Source organism: Mangifera indica, chromosome 6 (assembly GCF_011075055.1).
Source record: "Mangifera indica cultivar Alphonso chromosome 6, CATAS_Mindica_2.1, whole genome shotgun sequence".
Lineage (NCBI taxonomy): Eukaryota > Viridiplantae > Streptophyta > Magnoliopsida > Sapindales > Anacardiaceae > Mangifera > Mangifera indica.
Genome location: NC_058142.1, coordinates 18,366,011 through 18,393,905, shown reverse-complemented (window position 1 = coordinate 18,393,905; position 27,895 = coordinate 18,366,011). Strand labels below are relative to the sequence as shown.

Here is a 27,895-nt window from a genome sequence, read left to right as displayed (position 1 = left end):
AAGACACATGTCCACATAAAATCAAAAGTTGCTACTAACTCGCAAACCACAAAGAATACTGTCTTGTGTAAAGTAAAAACATCTCCATTTGAAATATATGACCATATGCGCACACAATATTCATAGTTTGCAAATTTAAACGTTCCTACAACAAGGAAAGATTATCTCACCATAAAATCCAGCACTTATCAGCAAATGCACGAAGAAAACACGGGTCTTATCTGTAGTCCGATCCTGAGAGAGCAAATATCTTTCACTGAATGGCAATAAATAGTTTACCATCGGCTTATGGCCATGTCGAGCAGCCTCGATTAGAGGCACATAGTTATTGTTTTTCTCATCAATCAATTCTGGCAGTCTTTTCATTATCATCTTGGCTGCTTCAACATTACCAACGATTGCGGCAACGGCGAGGACAGTGTTGCCATCCTCATTTCTCAGTTTCACCCGATTATCTGACTTCCTAGCCAATAGAAACTCCATAATATGATCGGCCGTCCCGGTTCCTATAGCTACGTGAAGTGCTGTGTCAGAGTTCGACGTGATCCTGGCTTCCACTGCAGCTCCACACACGTATATCTCTACTTCCGTCAAGTAGCCTCTGAGTATTGCTTTAAGTAAAATTAATATAAAAAGTTGTTCTTCGTTCTGATCCAGGGATAACAACACTTGAGCACTGGAAATTAATGAACTTTCACGGTCCGTTTGGTTGAGTCGCATGAAAGGTTATTTTGATAATTTAATTTTCATTATTTATATTAATTTATTGGGTTTATAAATAATTAAATATTTCACTAATATTTTAATATCAATAGTAATCTAACAATTAATATAAAAGATTATTAAGATATTATTATAAAATATAATTTATTTAGGTAAAAATAATCTTATTTTTAATTAATATAATAAATAACATAAAAAATATTTTAGAATAATTATACCTAAGAGTATTTAAGTAAAATAATATACTATTATTCTTTTATTACCTTAAACCAAACATAATAATTATTTATATCTATCCATTTTTATCAAATCTTATCAAACATAGTAATAATTTATATTCAATAATCTTTAAAGTAATCTTTCAATTTTAGTAATAAAATATTCTCAAAACCAAATGTACCCTTAAATTTTTTCTATTGAAGTATCAAATTTACTCTTTTTTTTTAATTGAGATTCTAAACCCTCACTACATTCTATGTGTAAACGATCCTAATTACGAGCCCCCACTAGGGCTGGATTCGAGTCGAGCCAGTTAGAGCTTGAGCTCGAAACGAGTCGAGCTCTGCTCGGCTCGATTGAGCTTGAGCCAAGCTCGAGCTGGCTCGGATTGGCTCGGTATATTTTTTTCAAAATTTTTTATACAAAATGACGTCGTTTTAATTCATATATATTAAAAACGTTGTCGTTTTGATAATGAAAAACGAGCCGAACCGAAAATGAATCGAACTCAAACCGAGACAAGTTGAGCTCAAACCGAACTCAAGCAACCCATAAATAAACCGAGCCGAGCTCGACTCGACTCAAATCTAGCCCTAGCCCCCTCTCACCCCCTAAGTGGCTCTGTCAATCAAGTTTAAGTTGAAATATTATTCATGATTAACCAGATCATTGATACAAATAATATCCAAATACCAAATCCGCCTTCTATACAACCTCCGTGAAGTAGACGAAGCTCTTGGAAAGATTACAGAAAGAACGTGCTCTTCCATCATAAGGAATTCTTCCAAAAATTTCAAGCTGAATCTTTTAAAAAAAGCGCGTAGACTTGTGAGTCAAATTTGAATTAAAAAAGTTCAATAAAACCTCACTTGTGAGTCAAACAAATAGTTTAACTCAGTTTAACTGTAAGTTATGATTTAATTTGAATTATGTCAAGTATTTATAAAATAACATAGTTTTGTTTATTGTTGAGTAAATTGATATTGTTTTACTAATGATAATGAATTCGAGTTATGAGGCTTTCAACTTAAAAATAAAATCAAATTTCAACTACTTTAATTTTATTTGAACTAAGAGGTGTTTAAACTTGATTTCGTTCTATCTGAATCCCTTTATAAAACAAACAAAAAAAATTATATACATCCAAAAGTTTATAAGCCATTTTCTATGGGTTAAAAAAAACCCAAAGGTGACTTTATGAATAAAATTAAGTATACAAATGATATGTATAAATAATAATACGTCATATATAATTAAGTATTGCTCATCTCTATTCAAAATTACCTAATCATATAATGACATATAATTATTTATATATAAAATTGTATATATTATTTATATATAATATTATAATTGAGTTAAATTTAAACTAATTTAATTCGAATTCATCTCTTCTTATCATTGAATTGAGTTCCTGGTGGGCCAAGAGTTGTTATAAGTTGGGTTTTTTTTTCTGATCGAATGGGCCCAAATTTCACCCCAATTATGGCCCAACACAAACGTCCTTCTCCTCTTCGTTATTCTCTCGCAACAATAACTCAAAAGGAGCGTTTGGTTTGGGTTTTTTAGATAACCTATCTTTTATTCTTTTGTTTGGTTTATCAATAATAAAATATTATACTAATCTTCTATTACCAATACTAACGTAACAGGTAATATAAGCGGTAATCTGATTACCATATTTACTTTAAGTATTTAAATATTATGAAAGTAATCTTGATTTTATTATAATTATATTATTATTTATTAATTTTTTGAGATAAAAATAAATTTATTTTTAATTAATATGATAAATAATATAAAAAATATTTAAAAATAATTATATTAAAAAGCATTTAAGTAAGTAATCTTTTATTACCTTTAACCAAACATAATAATTATTTATACTTATCAAATTTTATCAAATATAGTAATAATTTATATGATAATCTATTTTCAAGTAATTTTTCTATTATGGTGATAAAACATTACCCAAACTAAATGTCCCAGAATGCTTCTATCTTTCTCACCCGAAAACCAATCAATTCGCATAATCAATCTCAAACAAGACGATTCGCGAAACTCACAGTTCACTCTGAAGCCGATTCAGCTTCTTGGCATCTCAGTGATACGAAATTGAAGGATAAAAATGGCAGAAGTCGTTAAAAAATTCTTCATTGCTTCGATGTTCATGTGGATAGCCCCTCTCGCAATCTTATTTGGTTTTAATCATAATTTGCTTCCTGGTAACATCATCTCATTTAATTATCTTATTTTATAATACGTTTTTTATCTTTTTTTTTTTTCTTGAGAATACTTCTGGTGATTTAGATCCCACTTCGCGAGCTGCAAGCTCTGTTTTTCTAATTCAATTATGGTTTTTTATTCTTCGCGAAGCTCTTGCTCTGAAATCTATGGTTAAAATTGTTTACTTTTTTTTTCTGGGTATGGCTTAAAATATATTCTTTTATATGGAAAATTGATTTGATTAGCATCCAAATTGATGAAGTTGTTTCGGAAGTCTAATATACCCAACCCTAATTTATGGGATTTGATAAAGATTTTAATGAAGCAAATTAGTTGAGATATTAGCATCTTTTGGAACTTATGCATGTTGATCATAAATCTTTGAATCTAATGTTTAGCCGTTTAATACGATGCTTTGTTAAGTATCTGAGAGTTTGGTTGCAGTAAGTTTGAAATCTTTGAACAATGCTTTGGGAAGATAATTACCAGGTGTAGATTGTTTCGCAGTCAAGCTGATAGTGATTTGCCTAAATCTGCTGCGGCAAGGTTGACGCTTGAATTGTCCATTGCTGTTCTCTTCAATTTTTTTTTCTTTTTAATTTGTGGATATTAGGGGTGGATGATTGGGAGCTTAAATCATTTTTGTTCTGTAATTTTAGTAGTTGATTTGATGATTTGTGACCTAGTTGAGGAAATAATCGATAAACTTATCTCTTATAATAAGCTTTTAAAACCATGGTTATTTTTTCCCTAGCGTTGCAATCGAATTGGGCTGCTTGTAAGCTACTTGTGGCTCAGCTCATGTCAAGTCTGGTTCAGCTTAGTTATTGTTCTTTGAGCTAAGTTTGAATAGGTTGTAACTCAACATGGTGAGCTCATGAGCGTAGACAAAGCTCCTCAAGCCTTGTTCGAGTGATTCGGTCCATAAAAAGTTAAGTCAGCAATCCTCGATGGTCTTTCTCAAGTTGAGCTTGAGTTAGTCATTCTTATCTCATGTGGGAGCTCGAACCCAACAATTCACAGCTTAACTCAGTTCGATTACTGCTCTATTTTTCCGTCATGGAAATGCCATGTCCCAGCTATAGTGTATGGTTAGGTTTTCTTTGCCTTATAGATGAAAAAATATCAATCAAAATGAGATACTTTGTAGTTAAAGAAAGGCAGAAAAAATGGAAAACCTAAAGAATGTTTTCAATACCGTTCATGCTTGATCTGATCCTTATCATAATTTTCTCTGTGTGAGAGCCTTGCTAAGTTTATCATATTGTAATATCTAAGATTGTTGCTAAGTTTCTTCGTATGAATTATGTAGCTGAAGCTTAATTCATTTCTGCAGGTTCAGCCCATTTGTCGCCTTACGGCATGACTCTGTTGAGTGGATTACTTGCTGTTTTATCTGTCAATATAGTTATTGCATTTTATATTTATCTGGCAATTAAGGAACCTTCGGACAAACACGAGCCAGATCCTGCATTTCTTGCTAAAGCCAAAGCTAGTATCAGCCAGCCTATTGGCAAAGCAGAGTTTTCTTCCGACTCCTCTAAGAAAGACAAGTAGTACAGCCTTTCTCATTTCACCAGTAGAAATAGTGAAACTGAACCATGTTGCTGGCAGAGTTTCTAATGGGATAATAGCTTTAATCTACTTGCTTGTATATCGTTTGTACGAGGCTCAAGATGTATGATTACTGTCCTTTGATACTTTGTTTTTGATAAATGAAATTTGGCATTTTGTTAGCTAAGAATGAGATTCTCTGATTTATATCTTTAATAGCGAGTTCTTGCATTGAAATATATTCAGTGGTTCAACGATTCTCATTCAAGTATGCAGCGCAAAGCCGAAGTTGAATGACATAAGCTTAATAGAAGCTGAAACAACAGAACATGTAACCATAGTGCATGTTTAACGAGCATTTATAGATGGATGCCTACTGAGCTCATTTGTTCAATATGCGGTAGCAGGTGGATCCAAGCTCAAGATTGACTCACCAAAAAACTCATTGACAGATTCATCTTTTCTGACAATTTCTTCTTTGCTGACAACTTTTCTAACAAACTCATTGCTAATCAAATGAGTCATACTTGATCTCAAATTAGTCATTTTGGATCTAAGTCAAGCTCGAACTAACTCTTGTTAAAGCTTGGTTCACATCCACCCCTACTCATCAGACTTTGGAATTGAATTAGATGATGACACAATTAACCATACGGAGCTCGAATTGAGAAAATTATATTACCATGGGCACATTTACTTGAATAGCCAGCATAAAATTGTACAAAAATGAACAATTGTTAAAATGAAAATTGTCAGTGCACATAAAGAAGGAAAGTAGAACAAGTGTTCTCAATCTGTAATATCAAAACAAAGCTTAGCCTCATCCCAAGGACCATTAATCTCGAATTTGTATTCTTGAATCTGTATAAGCCAATAAGGACATACCACAGTCACAAAAACCAACAAGCCTAAGAACAACACAAAAAGTAACCGGTGTAGCATATAAACGAAAGCAAGGGTTGCAACCATCAAGGTGAAAGAGAAAAAAAGGTGCAAACGGAAGGAGTATTTCTTTAAACAGTATGTGACCAGTGGAGCAAAAAGGAATACTAACAATGAGAAGAGCATGATAGCAAAGACATGTAGCCTTGATGGAAGGCGGGATGCAATGAACACAGATGCTACAACAGAAGCATTTAAAGAGATGCAACTGGTTAAAGTTGGATTCTGTAGAGCCCCTGGAGCTTTTATAGTAGACCCTGAATAGTCATGCAGGAAGAGATGGAGAATGAGAAGTGAGATGCTCACAGCCCAGATTGAGTCTGAGCTTATGGACCTTGTAAGTGTTTGGTAGATAGGAGCCAAAACATAAAGACCAGTCATGAAGAAAGAGATATTGAGAATATAATGGAACAGCAATTTAAGTGAAAGCATTTCTTCAGTTAAAATGAGAATCAAGAAACCTGAAACCAGGAGACTTATATCTAAAAGCAAAAGGGAATTTTCATCAAGAGTTGATCTAAGAGTGTAAATCCAAACCACCACAACAAGAACAACAATGCATAGATATTGTGAGATGGAAACTGAGTCCTGCATCACCTTTATCAAGTCCCGTTTAACTACATTGGCATTCATAACCATATGTTCAAGAAAAGACTCATCCGTGTGATTGTCATCAAAACCAGGTTGCATTCCTCCATATGCCACTTTTCTCCATCTAGGTGGAGCTGGGGGAGAGCTATTTCTATCCATTGCAATTCCACCGCTCTATTGCAACCGATCTACTTCAAATTGCCAGCATTTGAAGATACATAGATCACAGTGCAACCCCTGCTTCACACAGGCCTACTCCACCGTACATTGGATCTAGAAGAAACAAATAGATGATGACTAAGGAATGCTCCTGCCTGTACACGGCAAATTTAGGTCCATAATCACTAATCACAGTAATAACTCAATAAGAAAAAAGCACCGGACAAACAAACAACTTTAACTTCCTCTGTTCTAAAATTTATTCAATTAGTTATACTGACAACTATGATCATCCACGTACACCAGCAACTAAAATGACTAAGAACATTAACAACTTGATGTGAAATTTCTTTTTAGTTCTGTTGATATCATAAGATCTGCTTAATATTTTCGACAACTATCCGCAACTGCATTAAAAAGCCAGTCAAAATCCCCAAATACCAGAACCAGGAATGATGAATATCTCCCTTCAACAACCAAAAACACTTATCTGAAACTAGAAATTATAGTCAGCTTACAGAAGCTCAAACTATAACAACAAAACCCCATTAAAATTTCGCCATTCAAAACACATTCACGATTATAGACACCATGAACACTTATAATCATAACTTGTCTAAACAAGCAACCATTTTCAATTATATTTAATGAAAATCCCGATGATAATTGACACCCACCAAACCAACACTTCATTTATGAATTGAATCAAAGTAAACAAGAAGACTGAAATCAGGACATTTCCGAACGGCGGCGGATTGCGCAATTTAGAGATGCAGATAGGCCAAAAAAGAAAATGCTCGAAATGTTAATATTAATTCAATTGAAAGAGGAAATGGGATCCGTACTGAGAGACTCACAATTTCCCGGTGAAGGCAGAATTTCAGAGAATCCACGTCAATCAATCTTTTCACTTCTCTCTTCTGTCTCCTCCGTTGGATTTTAGAAGCTTTCTCATGTTTGAGGTTGAAAATCACACATTTATCGTCAATGGTTAGATCGATCCTAAGGTTTGAAAATTTTAAACAGAACCCCCAAAGTATGGGATACTATCGACATCCCCTCGAAAGTTGGCAAATGCAAGCATGACTCATCTTCCTTTGACCAGTGGCCACGAAATCCAACAGCTACAATTAACAGAACTCTTGAACTCGCATCGTATTTATTAGGGATGAGCAAAAAACTATTCAACTTCAGTTCTTACTTAGAATCGGCTTATTGCGAGTAGGTTCTAGCTCCAAATTTATAGAATCGATCAGTTTCGGTTTTGATTCTAATTCTATTTTATAAAGAACCGGAATTAAAATCTAAATATGAAATTATAATATGATTGGTTTTGATTCTAATTCTATTTTATAAAGAACCGGAATTAAAATCTAAATATGAAATTATAATATGATTGGTTTTGATTCTAATTCTATTTTATAAAGAACCGGAATTAAAATCTAAATATGAAATTATAATATGATTGTTCAATATGTAAACATTCATTAAATTTATAAACAATAAAATTATACTCCTGCTGCATCTTTCTAAAGGGGTGTTTGATTCTGTGAATGTTTTATTATTAAAATTGAAAAGTTATTTTGAAGATAGATTACTTTAAAGATTATTAGGTATAAATTATTACAATATTTGATAAAAATAAGTAGATATAAATAATTATTATATTTAGTTAGAAATAATAAAAGAATACTAGTATATTATTTTACTTAAACACCCTTAAGTATAATCATTCTAAAATATTTTTTATATTATTTATTATTTTAATTAAAAACATAATTATTTTTATGCTAAAAAATTAATAAATAAATTATATATTACAATAAAATTAAAGTCATCAGAGTAATCTTTAATTTCCTTCAATCAAAAACACCCTAAACGGCTTAGGCTGCACTTTGTTTCATTTCTGCTCTCTGGCTTATCCTGTTGCTATTGCTGGTATATGCTGCTTGATGGCAGTCTTCTTGTTTCTGAAAAATAATATTTCAATTACAATGAGTCATAGTTATGGAATTAGGATTTATAAGGAAATATAATATTTAGCAATTAGAACTTTTAGGCATGTAAATTTAAGGTCATTATGCTATATAACTCTTGCAAAATTAATTAAAAAAATAAAATTCAAAAACCTGTTATCTCCTTTTTTATTTTTAAGTGGTATCTTGTTTTGTAAATATACATATTTACAGTTTCCAGGTCCCTTGGCAGTCTCCAGGTTCTCTTTTGAGTGGCCACTTGTTTTGTTAATATATATATTTACTTAAAGAAAAAACTAACATTTAAATTATGAAATCTAAGATATAGTACAAGTTTCAGATAGGAACTAAACTCTACAGGATCAGTTTGGGTAGGAATCGACCTTACAGTTACTAGGTTTCGGTTCCTGCAAATAGGAACTGATCGGTTCTAATTTTGGTTCTACAAAATTTTACAAAGTACTTGGATCCACTCATCTCTAGTATTTATTTATTAAAGGGATGAATACCAACCTTGTCATGCTTGAATATCCTCTAGTTTGAGTTTGAGTTTGGTTTGAATAGAAAATTGGGTGGTTTAAATTTGGTTCGAGTTCATCAAACTAAAGTTATAGATAATTTAAGTTTGACTTAGCTTTTAAATTTAAAATTTGAAACTTGATTCGAATTTATAGTTCAAATTTATGATTCGAATTTATAAAAAAATTTGAGAATTCTATTCTTTGAAAAAAAAAACAAAGTTTCATCATTCAATAGGAAGAAAAATAATAGTCCGATACTTTTAAGTATTGTTATATCGATTATAAATCACTTTGCAAGAAAGCAAAAAGGGGAAAATTATTTTGTTAATCTTAGGTTTAGACCTAAACTAAACTGATTTGATCTCAATTCTCTTGAAAGTCGACTTTAGAATGGTCAATTCGTTTTTGAAACTGATCCAAACTTAAACTAAAGAAAGTTTGACTCGATATAACTTACGGGTTGGGTGATAGTTTAATTCGCTTCGAGTTTAACATGTGGTTTAATTTAAGTTATATTAAACAATAATCAAAATGACATCATATCATCAATGAACTGAATATTCAAGTCATAAATTTGAGTTATAAATTCGAGAAAAGGGTCAAACTTTGAATTTAAGAACCAAAGTGAACTCAAATAATAGGGATACCGATTAAAATACCCTATATATATATATATGTTCTAAAACATAAAATATCTAAAATACCCTTAAGCTTTGTATTCACCCACCTAAGTATAAACTCATCCACTCACCTAATCAAGACTGAAATGTGAGGAGAAAATATGAAATTTTTCGAGGACTTTGATAGTGGAAAGGTTGGTCGGCTGGCTAACCAACCAATTTATTTTTTAAAATTAGTTGGTTGAGTACATGACTGGCTGGTTGGCTAACTTATCCAATCAACCTCAAATCTCATAATTTTTTTTTTAACAATAAAATCAACTTAAAAAGTGGATGTATTTGTATAGTGAAAAAAAATATGACTCTATATATATATAAAAGGTAAAAAAAAAAACCTATTTTAATCGATATCTCCAAACAATATTTAACTTTGGTTTGATAAACTCAAACTAAACTTAATTTAAATATTTTTTATTTGAATTAGGGTATTCAAATTGGATTCGATTTAATTCATATCCACCCACTATGCCCTAAAAATATATCAAGGACAGCACATGGACATGCACAGTGGCTCACCGGGTCATCTCATTTTTCACTTCCTTGGTGACCTTCATTCTCCACTCTCTCTCATACCCAGTAAGCTTGTTCCATGGCCATTTCCTTGTTTGTTCTACCCAACTCCAAATGGTACTTTAGCAAAACTAACTGCTTAACTTTCCGCATGATCAGCAGCTTTTAAGGAAAAGCTTCTTGAATATATATATAAGAGAAGTCGAAACTGAAGCACAAAGAATCTGAAATGAAAATGCCAAATTGCCTACGTACCGTCGTGCCTCCTCTTTCAACATGTCCATTGAAGAAAACTAAAGTCATTGCATGTGCATGCAACTCCATCTCCATCGTCTCTTCCCTCTGATAGCAAGAAAAAATATATTCTGAAAGAAAAATATATCCATGTCAGGAGCAAGATTTTACTGTGATGGTAAGTAACATATATTTTATGTTTTTATAATAAGTGCTTATAGATTTACTTTTTTTTTTTTTTAGGCTTATTGGATGAATTATGTGATCTTCTTTGGTCTTCACAAATTACTATTACTCACACCCAAATTCCTTCGTAGCCAACATGGGATTCTTAATAATCCTTTCATATTGAGTCATCAGTCTTAACACCGCTGACAACAATCTCATTCTCCTCTAAACCAAAGCCAAACTTAAGTTCAGGACCTTAGTTAGGCACCTCCGCCAAAACTAAGATCCAACTTGAGTTTAGACACCCCTAGAGAGTAAAGGCAACAAATCCTCCCCTAAAACAAGACCAAACCTCAGTTTAGATACCTTGCGGGAGTAAAGGTAATGAAACCTCCCTTAATTGGGCTCAAGACCAAGTCATAGTTTAAGAACCACATGGAATGTAAAGATGACAAAACCACCCCTTAATTGGATCTCGAGGGATAAGCAAAATTAGAGAATTATGTAATTACAAAACCACTTACAACAAACTCACATCCTTAAATAAACTTTCGAGAATGGGTAAAGTTAGAGAGTCACATAGTTCGAAACCAATCACTCACAATAAATACAATTCCTCAAACCAAGACCAAACTAGAGTTTAGGCTCCTACAGAGAGTTATGAGAGAAACATTCCTTTAATTGGGTCTTCGGAGATGATTAAAGTTGAAGAATTATATAGACCAAAAACCTCCCATTTGGAGGAATTGTTTTTTAAATCTTGAGCTCTAATATCACTTGTTATGTCTCCACAAAGTAGAATTGCATGTATTCTTTCTATCATAAAACCTAGTTTAAAGGATGGGACTTTCTCATACATATTCCTAACAAATGTATATGTGTTTGTTAACTTCAAGCATGGACATTGGGCAGGGAAGAGCTCATGGCCGGAGTTGGTGGGAACAAGGGGAGAAGTTGCAGAAAGAAACTATTATGAGAGACAATCTTAGCGTTATTGCTAAAATTTTTGAGAAAGGAATGCGTACGACCATGGATCTTAATTGCAGACGGGTGGGTTGATGATCATGGAATTGCGATAACAACTCCAATCATTGGCTGAGAAATCAAAATCAAACTGCAGTTGCTTGGGGGTTGTTTGCAAGATTTCAAAATAAAGAGTGTTGTAAAGATCTGAACTCTGAACAAGAAGAGTTGGTGAATCTAATCAAATGTTGAAATGAGAAAAGTGTTTCACTACTTTACTTATCTTAAATAAATAATTACTTTTAGTGTTATGTAAATTAATTAATTTTATTAATTTAAAATTTTCCCTTTAATAGTTTTATCAAAAACTTTTTTTCCCAAACATTAAAAAAAGGGAAATTTTAAAAATTAGGCAAAATTAAAGGGGTCTAAGCGAAATTATCCAAAAAATTCAGGTTTAAGCAAAACTGCCCAGGTTTTGTGAAATGACGAAACTGCCCCCATATATAAACACTGCAAATTTTCACTGTACAATTCAAAGAAAATTAGAATTTTTTCCATATCCCACGGCAATCCCACGGCGAACGTTATTTCCGCCGATTTTCTTGCTTTCCGGCAACTGAAAATGGAAAATAATGTTATTACATCTCCCGTAATCTTGTTTGAATCAATTTATTGCTCATATTATTGAGATTTGATTGAGATTTTTGGGTTTGAAATTTTAGGGTTTACGGTTTGAATAATGCTTAAAATGTTTCAATTTTTTGTTGTTTTTGTTGAATTGATTGAGGGGTTTTATGTTATACAACGTGTAGATTTGATTTATGTAAAAATCGGAGGTCGAAACGACCGAAAATTGGCCGAAATTGACTGCCCAATGGATCGGCAGTTTGCCGTGGGAACGGAGTTTCCCACGGCAAGACGAATTCTCCCATGGCAGTTGAATGGACAATGGGTTTGGGGGGGGGGGGGGGGGTAAACTGGCTTTTTTAACACATTGGGGTGTCGGGGAAATCCTTATCCCATGTCGGGTTTTTTTAAAATTTCGTGGGATTGACGTGGGAAAAGCGAAATGACGAAACTACCCCCTTTATAAACATAGCAAAATTTTCATTCTTCCCACGGCAAGTTCTGTTTTTACTGTTCATTTCCACGAAAATTCCACAAATTTTCCTCCTCCCACGGCGAAGGTCATTTCCGTTGATTTTGAAGCTTTCCGGCAACCGTAAATGACAAAGAAAGTTAGTATATCTCCCGTAATCTTGTTTGGATCAATTTATTGCTGATATAATTGAGATTTGATTGAGAATTTTGGGTTTGAAAATTTAGGGTTTACGCTTTGAATATTGCTTAAAATGTTTGGATTTTTGGTTGTTTTTGTTGAATTGATTGAGGGGTTTTATGTTATACAATGTGTAGATTTGATTTATGTAAAAATCGGAGGTCGAAACGACCAAAAATTGGCCGAAATTGGCTGCCGAATGGATCGGCAGTCTGCCGTGGGAACGGAATTTCCCACGGCAGGACGACTTTTCCCACGGCAGCGTCTTTTGCCAGTCCTATTGGGGGTTAAAGTGGGTTTTTTAAATCCTTGGGGCGCCGGATAGATTCATTACAACACAAGGGGTTTTATGGAAATTTTTGATATAACATTGGACCTTTTTAATTAAAGAATTTTCACGAGGGGTTAAATTGAGAATTTTCTTATCCACGGTTTCTGATCGTGTAGTTTTCGAATTTTATATCCTTTTTTTCTGTTTTAGGTTTTTCTATATGTATTTTTCAAATTTTAAATTCGAGTTTTCGAATTTTGGTGTTTTTTGGCACAACTTACGATGTAACGACGTTATTTCAACTTAATATTTCGATTTTTCGTTTATAGGATATATCGATTCGTTTTTTCAATTTTTCAAATGATTTTTCGGTTAGCGACATTCATAGATATTTCAACTGATAGAGTTCGAATTTCAGTTCCGTTTTCTCGAATTTCACAATTTCAGGATATATCGATTCGTATTTTAAAGATTTTCGATCGATTTTTCGATTATCATCACTTTAAGGTATTTCAACATATAGAATTCGAATTTCAGTTCCGTTTTTCCGAATTTCACTATTTTAAGATATATGAATTTGTATTTTTACGTGTTCCGAACGATTTTTTTATTATCGTCACTTTAAGGTATTTCAACGTATAGAATTCGAATTTCAACTCCGTTTTTTCGAATTTCACCATTTCAGGATATATCGAATCGTATTTTCAAGATCTTCGAACGATTTTTCAATTATCATCACTTTAAGGTATTTTAGCGTATAGAATTCGAATTTCAGTTCCGTTTTTTCTAATTTCACCATTTTAGAATATATCGATTCGTATTTTCATGATTTTTGAATGATTTCCCGAGTATCGTCACTTTAAGGTATTTCAACGTATAGAATTGGAATTTCAGTCCCATTTTTCCTAATTTCACCATTTTAGGATATATCGATTCGTATTTTCAAGATTTCTGAACTATTTTTCAATTATCATCACTTTAAGGTATTTCAACGTATAGAATTCGAATTTCAGTTCCGTTTTTCTGAATTTCACTATTTTAGGATATATGAATTCGTATTTTTACGAGTTCCGAACGATTTTTCGATTATCGTCACTTTAAGGTATTTCAACGTATAGAATTCAAATTTCAACTCCGTTTTTTCGAATTACACTATTTCAGGATATATCAAATCGTATTTTCAAGATCTCCGAACGATTTTTCAATTATCGTCACTTTAAGGTATTTCAGCGTATAGAATTCGAATTTTAGTTCCGTTTTTTTTTTAATTTCACCATTTTAGGATATATCGATTCGTATTTTCACGATTTTTGAATGATTTCCCGAGTATCGTCACTTTAAGGTATTTCAACGTATAGAATTCAAATTTCCCACCGTTTCTTGTCAGACTTTTTGACATCAAATTGAAATCCTTTCAGTAAGGCGAATTGCTTAATAGTGTCTTTCAATTGGACTTTATTATGAAAAATATCCCCTATCTTGACACCATGCTCCTCTCGGATCGATCTGGAACTACCTGATGATGCTGATGGTTGTGGAGGAAAATCAGGAAGCCACCTAAATGGATCAGTGGGGACATTGTCAAAAAATGGCCCAGAATAATTTCCACCACCTGAAATAGGATCTTCAAGTTGTAAACTATCCATACCCTCGGTAACTGATGTCATATACTCAAGCTTTACATCTTCTGAAGGAATGTCGGACATATCATTTCCATCAAAGTCACCCCAATAGGGAACTATATCTTTTTCTCCTTGAGCCCATGAGTTTGCAATATACAACGGGTCATTACTGAAATCAATCAACTTTTCCAAATCATATTCTTTTTTGACCCAACTACTTTCTTTTTCATCTTCATCTTCATCTTCATCCTCCTGCCCTTCAATTGGGGTACATGTAACAAATACAGGAATACATTCCTGAAAGTACTGGGACATATCAAGAAGACCCTGGACATCTTCATCATTTTGGATCTGGATGGGGCCGTCGAGCTCAATTTTTCTTGGCTTCATTGATACTTGAATGTAGTTTTTCATTGGATCAATACTGCAAGACTCCATCAAAAGCTCAATAAATCCCTCGAATGTTGTTCCATAAGGGATTTTAATCAATTGTTTGGCTCCTCCAACATATTTCATTGTGTTGTTGCGACCTTGAATCCATTCTCCCTGATAACGAACTGATGCATAACCATCCATTTTAATTATGAATCCTGCAATGACCAATTTTTGAAGATAATTATTCATTTATAATAAAAAAATCAATAATAACTATAAAAAACAATCGTACAATTATTAATAATTAAAAAAAACTCCTAATATTTTTTCTAATAATTTATTTATCCCCCTATAATTATTTGACAATTTATATAACAATTTATATAACACTTTCGTATGTTATTTTACCCCACAAAATGCATCTATCTGTTTGTAACGTTCTATTTAAAACGTTTTTATAATATCTATACTTTAAAATAGAGATTCAAATTCTATACTTTGAAATGCTTTAAAATGTCAATAATAAAAAATTTCTTCAGAAATCTGGAAAATACTAGTGGATATATCTTAAAACGATAAAATTCAAAAAAACAGAACTGAAATTCAAATTCTAAAAGTTGAAATACCCTAGAATGGTAATAATCGAACAATTCTTCAGAAATCTGAAAAATACAAGTTGATATATCCTAAAACGGTGAAATTCAAAAAAACAGAATTGAAATTTGAATTCTAAAAGTTGAAATACCCTAGAATAATATCAATCGAAAAATTGTTCAGAAATCTTAAAAATACGAATCGATATATCCTAAAGGGATGAAATTCGAAAAAACGGAACTGAAATTCGGAATCTAAAAGTTGAAATACCCTAGTATAGCAACAATCGAAAAAATCTGCAAAAATCTGCAAAATGTGAATTGATATATACTAAAGGAGTGAAACTCGAAAAAACCTATAATTTCAATTATAATGCGCCTACCATGTTTAATATGAAAATGCGCCCTAATTTTAATAACATTTCATTTGACATTTTAGAAAAAGTAATTAAATAAATAAATATCAAAATGCCTTTATAATGTAAAATGTCTAAAAACCCCCCATATTTATCCTAAATTATTTTAACCCCCTATACTTGTGAAACATTGCATTTAACCCCCATATTATGGCATAAAAACTAAACTTAACAAATGAAATTAAGTTTTAGACTAAGATTGAAATAAATACTTTTTTTTTTATGAATACTATTTTTTCGAGTCGAATATAAAAATACGAACTTCTTCCATCCGAACGAATCCCTACTAATTGATGTTGAATAAAAATGAAAGTGAGAGTGAGTGTTTGAGTGATATGAGAAGTGTGTGTAAATAAAATGAGTGAGGAGGGTTTATATAGATGAGAGGAAGGGTAATTTTGACATTTTAGAAAAAGTAATTAAATAAATATAAAAATACCTTTACAATGTAAATATCTAAAAAACCCTCATATTTATCCAAAATTACATTTAGGCCCCTATACTTGTTAAGCATTGCATTTAACCCCTATATTATGACATAAAAACTAAACTTAACAAATGAAATTAAGTTTTAGAATAAGATTGACATAAATACCTTTTTTGATGAATAGTGTTTTTTTGAGTCGAATACAAAAATACGAACTTCTTCCGTCCGAACGAATTCCTACTAATTGATGTTGAAAAAAAATGAAAGTGAGAGTGAGTGTTTGTGTGATATGAGAAGTGTGTGTAAATAAAATGAGTGAGGAGGGTTTATATAGATGAGGGGAAGGGTAATTTTGACATTTTAGAAAAAGTTTGAAATAAATAAATAAATATAAAAATGTCTTTACAATGTAAAATATCTAAAAACCCCCCATATTTATCCTAAATTACATTTAGGCCCCTATACTTGTGAAGCATTGCATTTAACCCCTATATTATGACATAAAAACTAAACTTAACAAATGAAATTAAGTTTTAGAATAAGATTGACATAAATACCTTTTTTGATGAATAGTGTTTTTTCGAGTCGAATACAAAAATACGAACTTCTTCCGTCCGAACGAATTCCTACTAATTGATGTTGAAAAAAAATGAAAGTGAGAGTAAGTGTTTGAGTGATATGAGAAGTGTGTGTAAATAAAATGAGTGAGGAGGGTTTATATAGATGAGGGGAAGGGTAATTTTGACATTTTAGAAAAAGTTTGAAATAAATAAATAAATATAAAAATGTCTTTACAATGTAAAATATCTAAAAACCCCCCATATTTATCCTAAATTATTTTAACCCCTATACTTGTGAAGCATTTCATTTAACCCCCATATTATGACATAAAAACTAAACTTAACAAATGAAATTAAGTTTTAGAATAAGATTGATATAAATACCTTTTTTGATGAATAGTGTTTTTTCGAGTCGAATATAAAAATACGAACTTCTTCCGTCCAAACGAATCCCTACTAATTGATGTTGAAAAAAAATGAAAGTGAGAGTGAGTGTTTGAGTGATATGAGAAGTGTGTGTAAATAAAATGAGTGAGGAGGGTTTATATAGATGAGAGGAAGGGTAATTTTGACATTTTAGAAAAAGTTTGAAATAAATAAATAAATATAAAAATATCTTTACAATGTAAAATATCTAAAAACCCCCCATATTTATCCTAAATTATTTTAACCCCCTATACTTGTGAAGCATTTCATTTAACCCCCATATTATGACATAAAAACTAAACTTAACAAATAAAATTAAGTTTTAGAATAAGATTGATATAAATACCTTTTTTGATGAATAGTATTTTTTCGAGTCGAATATAAAAATACGAACTTCTTCCGTCCGAACGAATCCCTACTAATTGATGTTGAAAAAAAATGAAAGTGAGAGTGAGTGTTTGAGTGATATGAGAAGTGTGTGTAAATAAAATGAGTGAGGAGGGTTTATATAGATGAGGGGAAGGGTAATTTTGACATTTTAGAAAAAGTTTGAAATAAATAAATAAATATAAAAATGCCTTTACAATGTAAAATATCTAAAAACCCCCCATATTTATCCTAAATTATTTTAACCCCCTATACTTGTGAAGCATTTCATTTAACCCCCATATTATGACATAAAAACTAAACTTAACAAATGAAATTAAGTTTTAGAATAAGATTGATATAAATACCTTTTTTGATGAATAGTATTTTTTCGAGTCGAATATAAAAATACGAACTTCTTCCGTCTGAACGAATCCCTACTAATTGATGTTGAAAAAAAATGAAAATGAGAGTGAGTGTTTGAGTGATATGAGAAGTGTGTGTAAATAAAATGAGTGAGGAGGGTTTATATAGATGAGGGGAAGGGTAATTTTGACATTTTAGAAAAAGTTTGAAATAAATAAATAAATATAAAAATGTCTTTACAATGTAAAATATCTAAAAACCCCCCATATTTATCCTAAATTATTTTAACCCCCTATACTTGTGAAGCATTTCATTTAACCCCCATATTATGACATAAAAACTAAACTTAACAAATGAAATTAAGTTTTAGAATAAGATTGATATAAATACCTTTTTTGATGAATAGTGTTTTTTCGAGTCGAATATAAAAATACGAACTTCTTCCATCTGAACGAATCCCTACTAATTGATGTTGAAAAAAAATGAAACTGAGAGTGAGTGTTTGAGTGATATGAGAAGTGTGTGTAAATAAAATGAGTGAGGAGGGTTTATATAGATGAGGGGAAGGGTAATTTTGACATTTTAGAAAAAGTTTGAAATAAATAAAGAAATATAAAAATGTCTTTACAGTGTAAAATATCTAAAAACCCCCCATATTTATCCTAAATTATTTTAACCCCCTATACTTGTGAAGCATTTCATTTAACCCCCATATTATGACATAAAAACTAAACTTAACAAATGAAATTAAGTTTTAGAATAAGATTGATATAAATACCTTTTTTGATGAATAGTGTTTTTTCGAGTCGAATATAAAAATACGAACTTCTTCCGTCTGAACGAATCCCTACTAATTGATGTTGAAAAAAAATGAAAATGAGAGTGAGTGTTTGAGTGATATGAGAAGTGTGTGTAAATAAAATGAGTGAGGAGGGTTTATATAGATGAGGGGAAGGGTAATTTTGACATTTTAGAAAAAGTTTGAAATAAATAAATAAATATAAAAATGTCTTTACAATGTAAAATATCTAAAACCCCCCATATTTATCCTAAATTATATTTAGGCCCCTATACTTGTTAAGCATTGCATTTAACCCCTATATTATGACATAAAAACTAAACTTAACAAATGAAATTAAGTTTTAGAATAAGATTGACATAAATACCTTTTTTGATGAATAGTATTTTTTCGAGTCGAATACAAAAATACGAACTTCTTCCGTCCGAACGAATCCCTACTAATTGATGTTGAAAAAAAATGAAAGTGAGAGTGAGTGTTTGAGTGATATAAGAAATATGTGTAAATAAAATGAGTGAGGAGAGTTTATATAGATGAGGGGAAGGGTAATTTTGACATTTTAGAAAAAGTTTGAAATAAATAAAGAAATATAAAAATGTCTTTACAATGTAAAATATCTAAAAACCCCCCATATTTATCCTAAATTATTTTAACCCCCTATACTTGTGAAGCATTGCATTTAACCCCTATATTATGACATAAAAACTAAACTTAACAAATGAAATTAAGTTTTAGAATAAGATTGACATAAATACCTTTTTTGATGAATAGTGTTTTTTCGAGTCGAATACAAAAATACGAACTTCTTCCGTCCGAACGAATTCCTACTAATTGATGTTGAAAAAAAATGAAAGTGAGAGTAAGTGTTTGAGTGATATGAGAAGTGTGTGTAAATAAAATGAGTGAGGAGGGTTTATATAGATGAGGGGAAGGGTAATTTTGACATTTTAGAAAAAGTTTGAAATAAATAAATAAATATAAAAATGTCTTTACAATGTAAAATATCTAAAAACCCCCCATATTTATCCTAAATTATTTTAACCCCTATACTTGTGAAGCATTTCATTTAACCCCCATATTATGACATAAAAACTAAACTTAACAAATGAAATTAAGTTTTAGAATAAGATTGATATAAATACCTTTTTTGATGAATAGTATTTTTTCGAGTCGAATATAAAAATGCGAACTTCTTCCGTCCGAACGAATCCCTACTAATTGATGTTGAAAAAAAATGAAAGTGAGAGTGAGTGTTTGAGTGATACAAGAAATGTGTGTAAATAAAATGAGTGAGGAGGGTTTATATAGATGAGGGGAAGGGTAATTTTGACATTTTAGAAAAAGTTTGAAATAAATAAATAAATATAAAAATGCCTTTACAATGTAAAATATCTAAAAAACCCCATATTTATCCTAAATTACATTTAGGCCCCTATACTTGTGAGGCATTGCATTTAACCCCTATATTATGACATAAAAACTAAACTTAACAAATGAAATTAAGTTTTAGAATAAGATTGGCATAAATACCTTTTTTGATGAATAGTGTTTTTTCTAGTCGAATACAAAAATACGAACTTCTTCCGTCCGAACGAATCCCTACTAATTGATGTTGAAAAAAAATGAAAGTGAGAGTGAGTGTTTGAGTGATATGAGAAGTGTGTGTAAATAAAATGAGTGAGGAGGGTTTATATAGATGAGAGGAAGGGTAATTTTGACATTTTAGAAAAAGTTTGAAATAAATAAATAAATATAAAAATATCTTTACAATGTAAAATATCTAAAAACCCCCCATATTTATCCTAAATTATTTTAACCCCCTATACTTGTGAAGCATTTCATTTAACCCCCATATTATGACATAAAAACTAAACTTAACAAATAAAATTAAGTTTTAGAATAAGATTGATATAAATACCTTTTTTGATGAATAGTATTTTTTCGAGTCGAATATAAAAATACGAACTTCTTCCGTCCGAACGAATCCCTACTAATTGATGTTGAAAAAAAATGAAAGTGAGAGTGAGTGTTTGAGTGATATGAGAAGTGTGTGTAAATAAAATGAGTGAGGAGGGTTTATATAGATGAGGGGAAGGGTAATTTTGACATTTTAGAAAAAGTTTGAAATAAATAAATAAATATAAAAATGCCTTTACAATGTAAAATGTCTAAAAACCCCCCATATTTATCCTAAATTACATTTAGGCCCCTATACTTGTGAAGCATTGCATTTAACCCCTATATTATGACATAAAAACTAAACTTAACAAATGAAATTAAGTTTTAGAATAAGATTGACATAAATACCTTTTTTGATGAATAGTGTTTTTTCGAGTCGAATATAAAAATACGAACTTCTTCCGTCCGAACGAATCCCTACTAATTGATGTTGAAAAAAAATGACAGTGAGAGTGAGTGTTTGAGTGATATGAGAAGTGTGTGTAAATGAAATGAGTGTGGAGGGTTTATATAGATGAGGGGAAGGGTAATTTTGACATTTTAGAAAAAGTTTGAAATAAATAAATAAATATAAAAATATCTTTACAATGTAAAATATCTAAAAACCCCCCATATTTATCCTAAATTATTTTAACCCCCTATATTTGTGAAGCATTTCATTTAACCCCTATATTATGACATAAAAACTAAACTTAACAAATAAAATTAAGTTTTAGAATAAGATTGATATAAATACCTTTTTTGATGAATAGTATTTTTTCGAGTCGAATATAAAAATACGAACTTCTTCCGTCCGAACGAATCCCTACTAATTGATGTTGAAAAAAAATGAGAGTGAGAGTGAGTGTTTGAGTGATATGAGAAGTGTGTGTAAATAAAATGAGTGAGGAGGGTTTATATAGATGAGGGGAAGGGTAATTTTGACATTTTAGAAAAAGTTTGAAATAAATAAATAAATATAAAAAAGCCTTTACAATGTAAAATATCTAAAAACCGCCCGTATTTATCCTAAATTATTTTAACCGCATAATGAGTGAGAGGAGTTATATAAATGAAGGGAAGGGTAATTTTGACATTTTAGAAAAAGTTTGAAATAAATAAATAAATATCAAAATGCCTTTATAATATAAAATATCCAAAAACCCCTCATAGTTATTTAAAATTACATTAAAACCCCATAGTAAGTGAAGAGTTATATAAATATAAGGGGAAGGGTAGTTTCGGTATTAAAAAAAGTCATAGGCATTTTTTTTTTTGGAACAGTGATTTTGGACATTTTAGCTTGAAAATAATGATTTTGCTATTTTTGCTTAATAGGAGGGCATTTTGGCCATTTTCTAAAATTTCCCTTAAAAAAAACATAACAAAATCTATCAGTATTGTTTAATTTAATCTTTCAGTTTACATGAGAAACCCACTTAACATCTGATGTGGCAAGTAGGGATATTTGATTCAAACCGAATGGATCTAGGCTTAAATTCATGTTTAATATGACTTAAAGTTATAATTCGATTCAAATTTGATGACTCATCGATGTTATCACTTCGAAGTTTGTCTTATTGGTAATTGCTCTTCTAAAGTTATTCATTTTCTTGTTTGGTGATTTTTCTTTTTTTGATGATTTTTTATTTTTTTTGCAACAATTCTTTTTTATTCTCTAACATTCAATTTTTTCTTCTCCAATGAATTTTCTTCTTTTTTGATTTTTTTTTTTTTTCGATGACTCTTTGTTTTTTCTTCGCAACTTTTTCTTTTTTACAATTGTTCTTTAATAGTTTATCGTCTTTTTCTTGGTTTTACTATTTACCAGCCAATCTGGCTGAGATTGATATCAAATTGGCTGTTTTAACTTCAAATCAAACTTAAATTGGCCATTGTTTAGGCTCGGCTTGAATCCTACACTAGTGGCAAGCCTTAGTAAAGCTAAATTCCCCTTTTCAAACATTATGTGTGATCACGACAAAATTCAGGGGCGCAAAATTTTTCTGCGTTTCATAATGTGGGACCTCTTTTACATCCTACGTGGCAGCAAGCGGTGTGCGTATCGCGTGAGACACACGTGACAGCCTCCTATTCCTGTTCCCATTCGTCGTTCGTGGGAGAGAAAACGAAACACATTAAAACAAAATCTCGTCCATCTATTTCAATTAGATCTCACAAGCCCCAGCGACCCAGCAAAGCCGAGAAACCCTAGAATCTGAAAATTCCCTCAGAATAGATTCGATTCGATTCGATTTCAATTTCGATTTGGATTGCTAGGGGAAGGAGAATGGGGAAGAAGAAGAAGAGAGTATCGTCGAAGGTGTGGTGCTATTACTGCGACAGAGAATTCGACGACGAGAAGATTCTTGTTCAGCACCAGAAGGCTAAGCACTTCAAGTGCCACGTCTGCCACAAGAAGCTCTCCACCGCCGGTGGCATGGCCATTCACGTCCTCCAGGTTCACAAGGAGTCCGTCACAAAGTAATATCTCTATCTCTTTTTTTTTTCAGTTTAATTTCATTCGTCTCGCTCTAGGTTTTGGTTTTAATAGAAGGACGATTTAAGATTAGTAATTTTTTTAAGAAATCATTGCGAAGATTATTAGGCAATATTGACTGATTTTGAAACCTGTTTAAGTTTTTGATGGAATTTACGTTAAATTTGTGGGACGTTGGATGGCTTGATTAAAATACTAGAAATAATTAACTTCACTGGCTTCGGAAGTTGTGAAAGCTAGTTGAAAAAGTGAAATTTGTATTTTTGTTATTGTGTTTTGCTAATGAAATTTATGGGAATGGCTTAACTTAATGAAATATGGGCATGTAAAGTTTGTTGGAAATCTACTAGAAGGTTTACGCTATTTGTGGGAAATTATTTGGCTGGCTGAAGTACAAGCAAACTTCACTTCACTAGTTTCAATTGTCAAGATTGCATTAATGTTATAAATATCTTTACTAATGGCCTTTAAATTTGCCCGAAACTTTCAAAATTTGTAGGAAGGAGATTAGTGATTTAAGGGCGCTGCATGATTGAGGTCTACTAGTATTGAATGAAATTTTTGTGTTAAAATTTATTATTTCAAGTTACAGTGGATGGATATTTTACTCTTGTTGATATTTTTGATTGATTGAGAAAAATAATGAATTTTAACACTTGTCTTGTTGGTCCCTGAAAGGAAAAGAATGTATCAGTTATTTTATTTACTTTTTGTTCTTGGAGCTATCATGTTGTTTGTATCTAAGATATGTTTGAATTCTACTGATTGTCTTGAATATGATAATTACTGTGACAGAGTTCCCAATGCAAAACCTGGAAGAGAGTCGACTGATATTGAAATATATGGAATGCAGGGAATTCCACCCGACATATTAGCTGCTCACTACGGAGAAGAAGGTGACGAACTTTGTGGATGCGTTAGTTGTTAAGTAATTTCTGCATTGTCTTTGTGTGTGTGACTTTGTGTCATTATGATTGTATTTGTTTGGGAAGATTATTTTATTTCTTTCTTTTCCTTTGGGGATGTTCTATTATGCTTGGAATTTTGAATTCAAGCATTTGTGAAAGAGTATTGTTATTCATTAGGTTTAGTTTTGAACTCTGAGCACTCTGTAAGCTGGCGTAACATCTTTCTCATGAGATGATATTATAGATTGTGCTGGCCTGTCTGGTTGTATTTGTTGCTCAACCAATATTATGATGTTGTGGTAGTTTAGAAGTTAGCTGGAAGGAAAAAGTTTTCACAAACTGTTTGACCTCTAGATCATCCATGGTGCTTGGTTTTTCTTGTGACTCGTCTGAATTTACAGCGCTTTTGCTTTTTTACTATTTTCTTTTTTTCTCTTCTCTTTCTTACAAACACACACATGCTCTTATTTATCTTCCTCCTGTACACTCCATTTATATTAAAACATTTTTTAAACTACAAACTAAACAAACTGTGTTTTGAAGCATTTTCCGTCTCTTTTATATATACACACACACATACTTTTCCCCCGGTTTCCATGCAAAATATAATATATATTGATTTTAATTCTATTTTATAATGAGAAGTGATAGATAAGTACTTGCTCTGACGTTTTGAGTGTCTTGTGCTGGGTGAAATTCTGCTGTAGAGAAGTTTGGACATGCAGCATGTGATAGTAATTTGTTAAACAAAGCTTCTCTTTCTAACAAATATTAGTTTTTCTTTTTTTTTTTTTTTTCAGAAGAAGAGTCTCCCTCCAAAGTGGCCAAAGTTGACACTCCTTACACTCAGCTTGCTGGAGTGGTGCCTGGACAATTAGGTGTTGGCTATCCTCAACCAACTTTAGGGGCAATGCAGCCAATGTATGTTTTCTGTTACATAGATATTACTTTCTTCTTTTTCTATATTCTTGCACAAACGCAGACAGTTTGTGGTGACTGATGATAACAGGTGATGTTAGTGCCTCAATCAAATTCAGTATTTTCCCTGGAATGAGTATTGGTGCATGTCTCCTTTGTGAGTGAAGGTCATCGCATGGTGTTTACCCCACCAGTTTAGGTTACAAGGATTGTTTGTGTATTTGTGAGGGAGATGAATACCTTCTTTTGTTTTTCTAGGAGAGGGAGATTTTAGCTGGAAGCAGCTAAGTGAATTTGATATATATTTTAATTCATAAAATATGAGACAGCTCTTTGCAATTATCTGCCATTGCAGGAATTATATATTCTTTTCCCTTGTTTGAGCTCCTGGGAGAAATAGGATTGTTTTACTTGCTCCTTCTGTGTATTACAGAAATAATGATTAATGTGTTCTTTTTCTTGATTGTTGGACTACAGCTACAGTTCTGCAGTACCCGTGCCTCCTGCTAGTTGGCCAGTGCCTCCTCGCCCACAGCCTTGGTATCCACAGCATACAGCCGTTTCAATTCCTCCTGTTCCAGCAGGTTATGTCCAACAGCCTTTGTTTCCTGTGCAAAATGTAAGACCTCCTCTACCATCAAGTACATCTTCACTTCAACCATCACAAGTAATTCCTCCTGGAATCCCTTTGTCCACACCACCTGTTGCTGTATCTCAACCCTTGTTCCCTGTTGTTAATAACCATACACCCACTCAAAGTTCACCATTTTCTGCTCCCATTCCACCCACTACTATTCCAGTTACCTCTTCAGCTGAAATTAAAGGCTCAGTTGATGCGACTGCAGGTGCCAGCTCAACTATGGCCAGCAGTTATTATGTCCCAAGCATGCAAGGTAATTGTCTCTAAAACATCTAGTATTTCAACAGTAGCTTAATAAGACTGTTTTACTATCTTAAATTTAGGATTGTTGTTATCGAAGCCATTCTGAATATCAACTTTTTTTATGTATGTTATCCTTGCAATTGCAATTTTATTCCCAAAAAATATGATTCTGTCTCAATGATATAGTAATTTAGTTTATTTTATCCTGATTATTCTATGTTTTGTCATCTTTGCAGGTGGGACATTACCCAATTCACATTCATATGCCTCAGGTCCCAATACTAGTGGTCCTTCAATTGGACCACCCCCTGTAATAGCAAATAAAGCTCCTGCCACTCAGCCTGCTGTTAATGAGGTCTATCTTGTTTGGGACGATGAGGCAATGTCCATGGTTAGTTGTTCTAAAGATGCAAGTTTTTGGATGGTTGTTTCTAATGTTATCGCAGACTTGTTAATCCTGGTTATAATTTGTAATGTATGCAGGAGGAGAGAAGAATGTCCTTAGCAAAGTATCAGGTGCATGATGAGACTAGCCAGGTAAGTAATAACTACCTCTTTAATCTATGGAGTTGGTTTGTACATCTAACCAGATGGATAGGCTTTATGTTTTGTGCTTTCAGATTACGCATTGTTACCTATTTAGAGCGGTATTTCCTATATGAATTCCAGTTCTTATGTTTTCTTCCTTACAAAAATTAAAACAATTTGCGAAGACATATAAACCTTTAGTCAATTACTTTTTTCTCCAACTACTGGCTATTGGGCATGTTGTTTATTTTAAACTGCTATGCTCCGGTTTGCAAGCATTGCCTCCAACTGTTGTGGACGTCAAAAGATTCAAGTAGGTATTTGCATTATTTTTTCTGGTACTTAGTAGTTACTATTTTAACAAGCTTGCTGGAAATGAATTGAGGATTTTTCACTCATTACACTTCAGTCAATTAGAGGAACAAATAGCTTATGTACTTACCTCCTTATGCTTGATTCCCAAAATTTTGGGGGTTTTGGGTCGAACAAGATCACACCCCACAGAAATTTCCATTTGTAGCATCGTTACAATTTATTTATTTGATCGAACAGTGAATTCAGACTTGACCCAGGTCAGCTTCCTTCGCAGAGTTTGGTATCTCTTGCAGAGGACCAAGCTTTAAGATATCTGGTCATTCATAGCAATTCTGGCCACGGTTCCTCTCTGATCATGTGATATGTGCTTGTGTTTCAGATGAGCTCAATCGATGCAGCAATAGACAGAAGGATATCAGAAAGCAGGCTTGCCGGCAGAATGGCATTTTAGGGAAGCTGGCAGAATGGTGATTTAGAGCAACCAGATGCAGTCTATGAACAATTGTCGGAACGGTGGATGAATAGCTTCTCGTATATCATAGAATTTAAACTGCAAAGAAAAGGAGCCTCGGTAGATTTTAGCCCTCACTCATTCTTTGGGGTTGAATAAAACAGTGCAAAATTTAATTTAGATATGAGTAATTTTTTTTTTTGAAATTTTAATTTTTATACTTGCAAGAAAGATAGGTAGAAAAAGCCATTTCTTGTTAATCAGAGGAGTTCCATTTTTTAGTTTTAATGTTCTAACTTGTTTTTGGATTTAGTTTAAAGCATTTGTGACATAATTCACATTGTTACATATTTGATCTTATTTTATTTGTTATATATTAAGTAGCAGGATTCAAATTAATCTCAGGTTGCCTCAAACATTGGAAAAGAAGAAGTAAAATCGATTAGTGAAGAGGAAAAATTGATTTTAAAAAGGTTTGAGTTGAG

At 32.1% G+C, this 27,895-nt stretch overlaps 3 protein-coding genes across 5 annotated transcripts; 2 read left to right on the top strand and 1 right to left on the bottom strand.

Moving 5' to 3' along the window:
* Nucleotides 1-2,929: 2,929 nt before the first annotated feature.
* On the top strand, nucleotides 2,930-4,909 carry LOC123218202. The gene is made up of 2 exons (XM_044639488.1): nucleotides 2,930-3,167; nucleotides 4,505-4,909. The coding sequence occupies exons 1-2, from the start codon at nucleotides 3,071-3,073 to the stop codon at nucleotides 4,723-4,725; spliced, it is 318 nt and encodes a 105-aa protein (XP_044495423.1). The 5' UTR covers nucleotides 2,930-3,070; the 3' UTR covers nucleotides 4,726-4,909.
* A 468-nt stretch (nucleotides 4,910-5,377) lies between these two features.
* On the bottom strand, nucleotides 5,378-7,591 carry LOC123218276 (phosphatidylinositol N-acetylglucosaminyltransferase subunit C-like). Of its 3 annotated transcripts, none has more exons than XM_044639620.1 (2): nucleotides 7,260-7,591; nucleotides 5,378-6,569 (listed from the first exon to the last, which is right to left on the bottom strand). In XM_044639620.1, exon 2 carries the CDS (start codon nucleotides 6,412-6,414, stop codon nucleotides 5,512-5,514), a length of 903 nt encoding a protein of 300 aa, XP_044495555.1. In that variant the 5' UTR covers nucleotides 6,415-6,569; nucleotides 7,260-7,591; the 3' UTR covers nucleotides 5,378-5,511. The 3 variants fall into 3 exon arrangements, with proteins under 3 accessions (XP_044495555.1, XP_044495554.1, XP_044495556.1); XM_044639619.1 differs by having other exon boundaries at nucleotides 7,272-7,591; XM_044639621.1 differs by having other exon boundaries at nucleotides 5,378-6,528; nucleotides 7,272-7,591.
* A 15,439-nt stretch (nucleotides 7,592-23,030) lies between these two features.
* On the top strand, nucleotides 23,031-27,770 carry LOC123219264 (protein SUPPRESSOR OF FRI 4). Its single transcript, XM_044641109.1, has 7 exons — nucleotides 23,031-23,391; nucleotides 24,203-24,303; nucleotides 25,116-25,236; nucleotides 25,711-26,126; nucleotides 26,353-26,507; nucleotides 26,600-26,653; nucleotides 27,339-27,770. The coding sequence occupies exons 1-7, from the start codon at nucleotides 23,198-23,200 to the stop codon at nucleotides 27,408-27,410; spliced, it is 1,113 nt and encodes a 370-aa protein (XP_044497044.1). The 5' UTR covers nucleotides 23,031-23,197; the 3' UTR covers nucleotides 27,411-27,770.
* The last annotated feature ends 125 nt before the right edge of the window (nucleotides 27,771-27,895 follow it).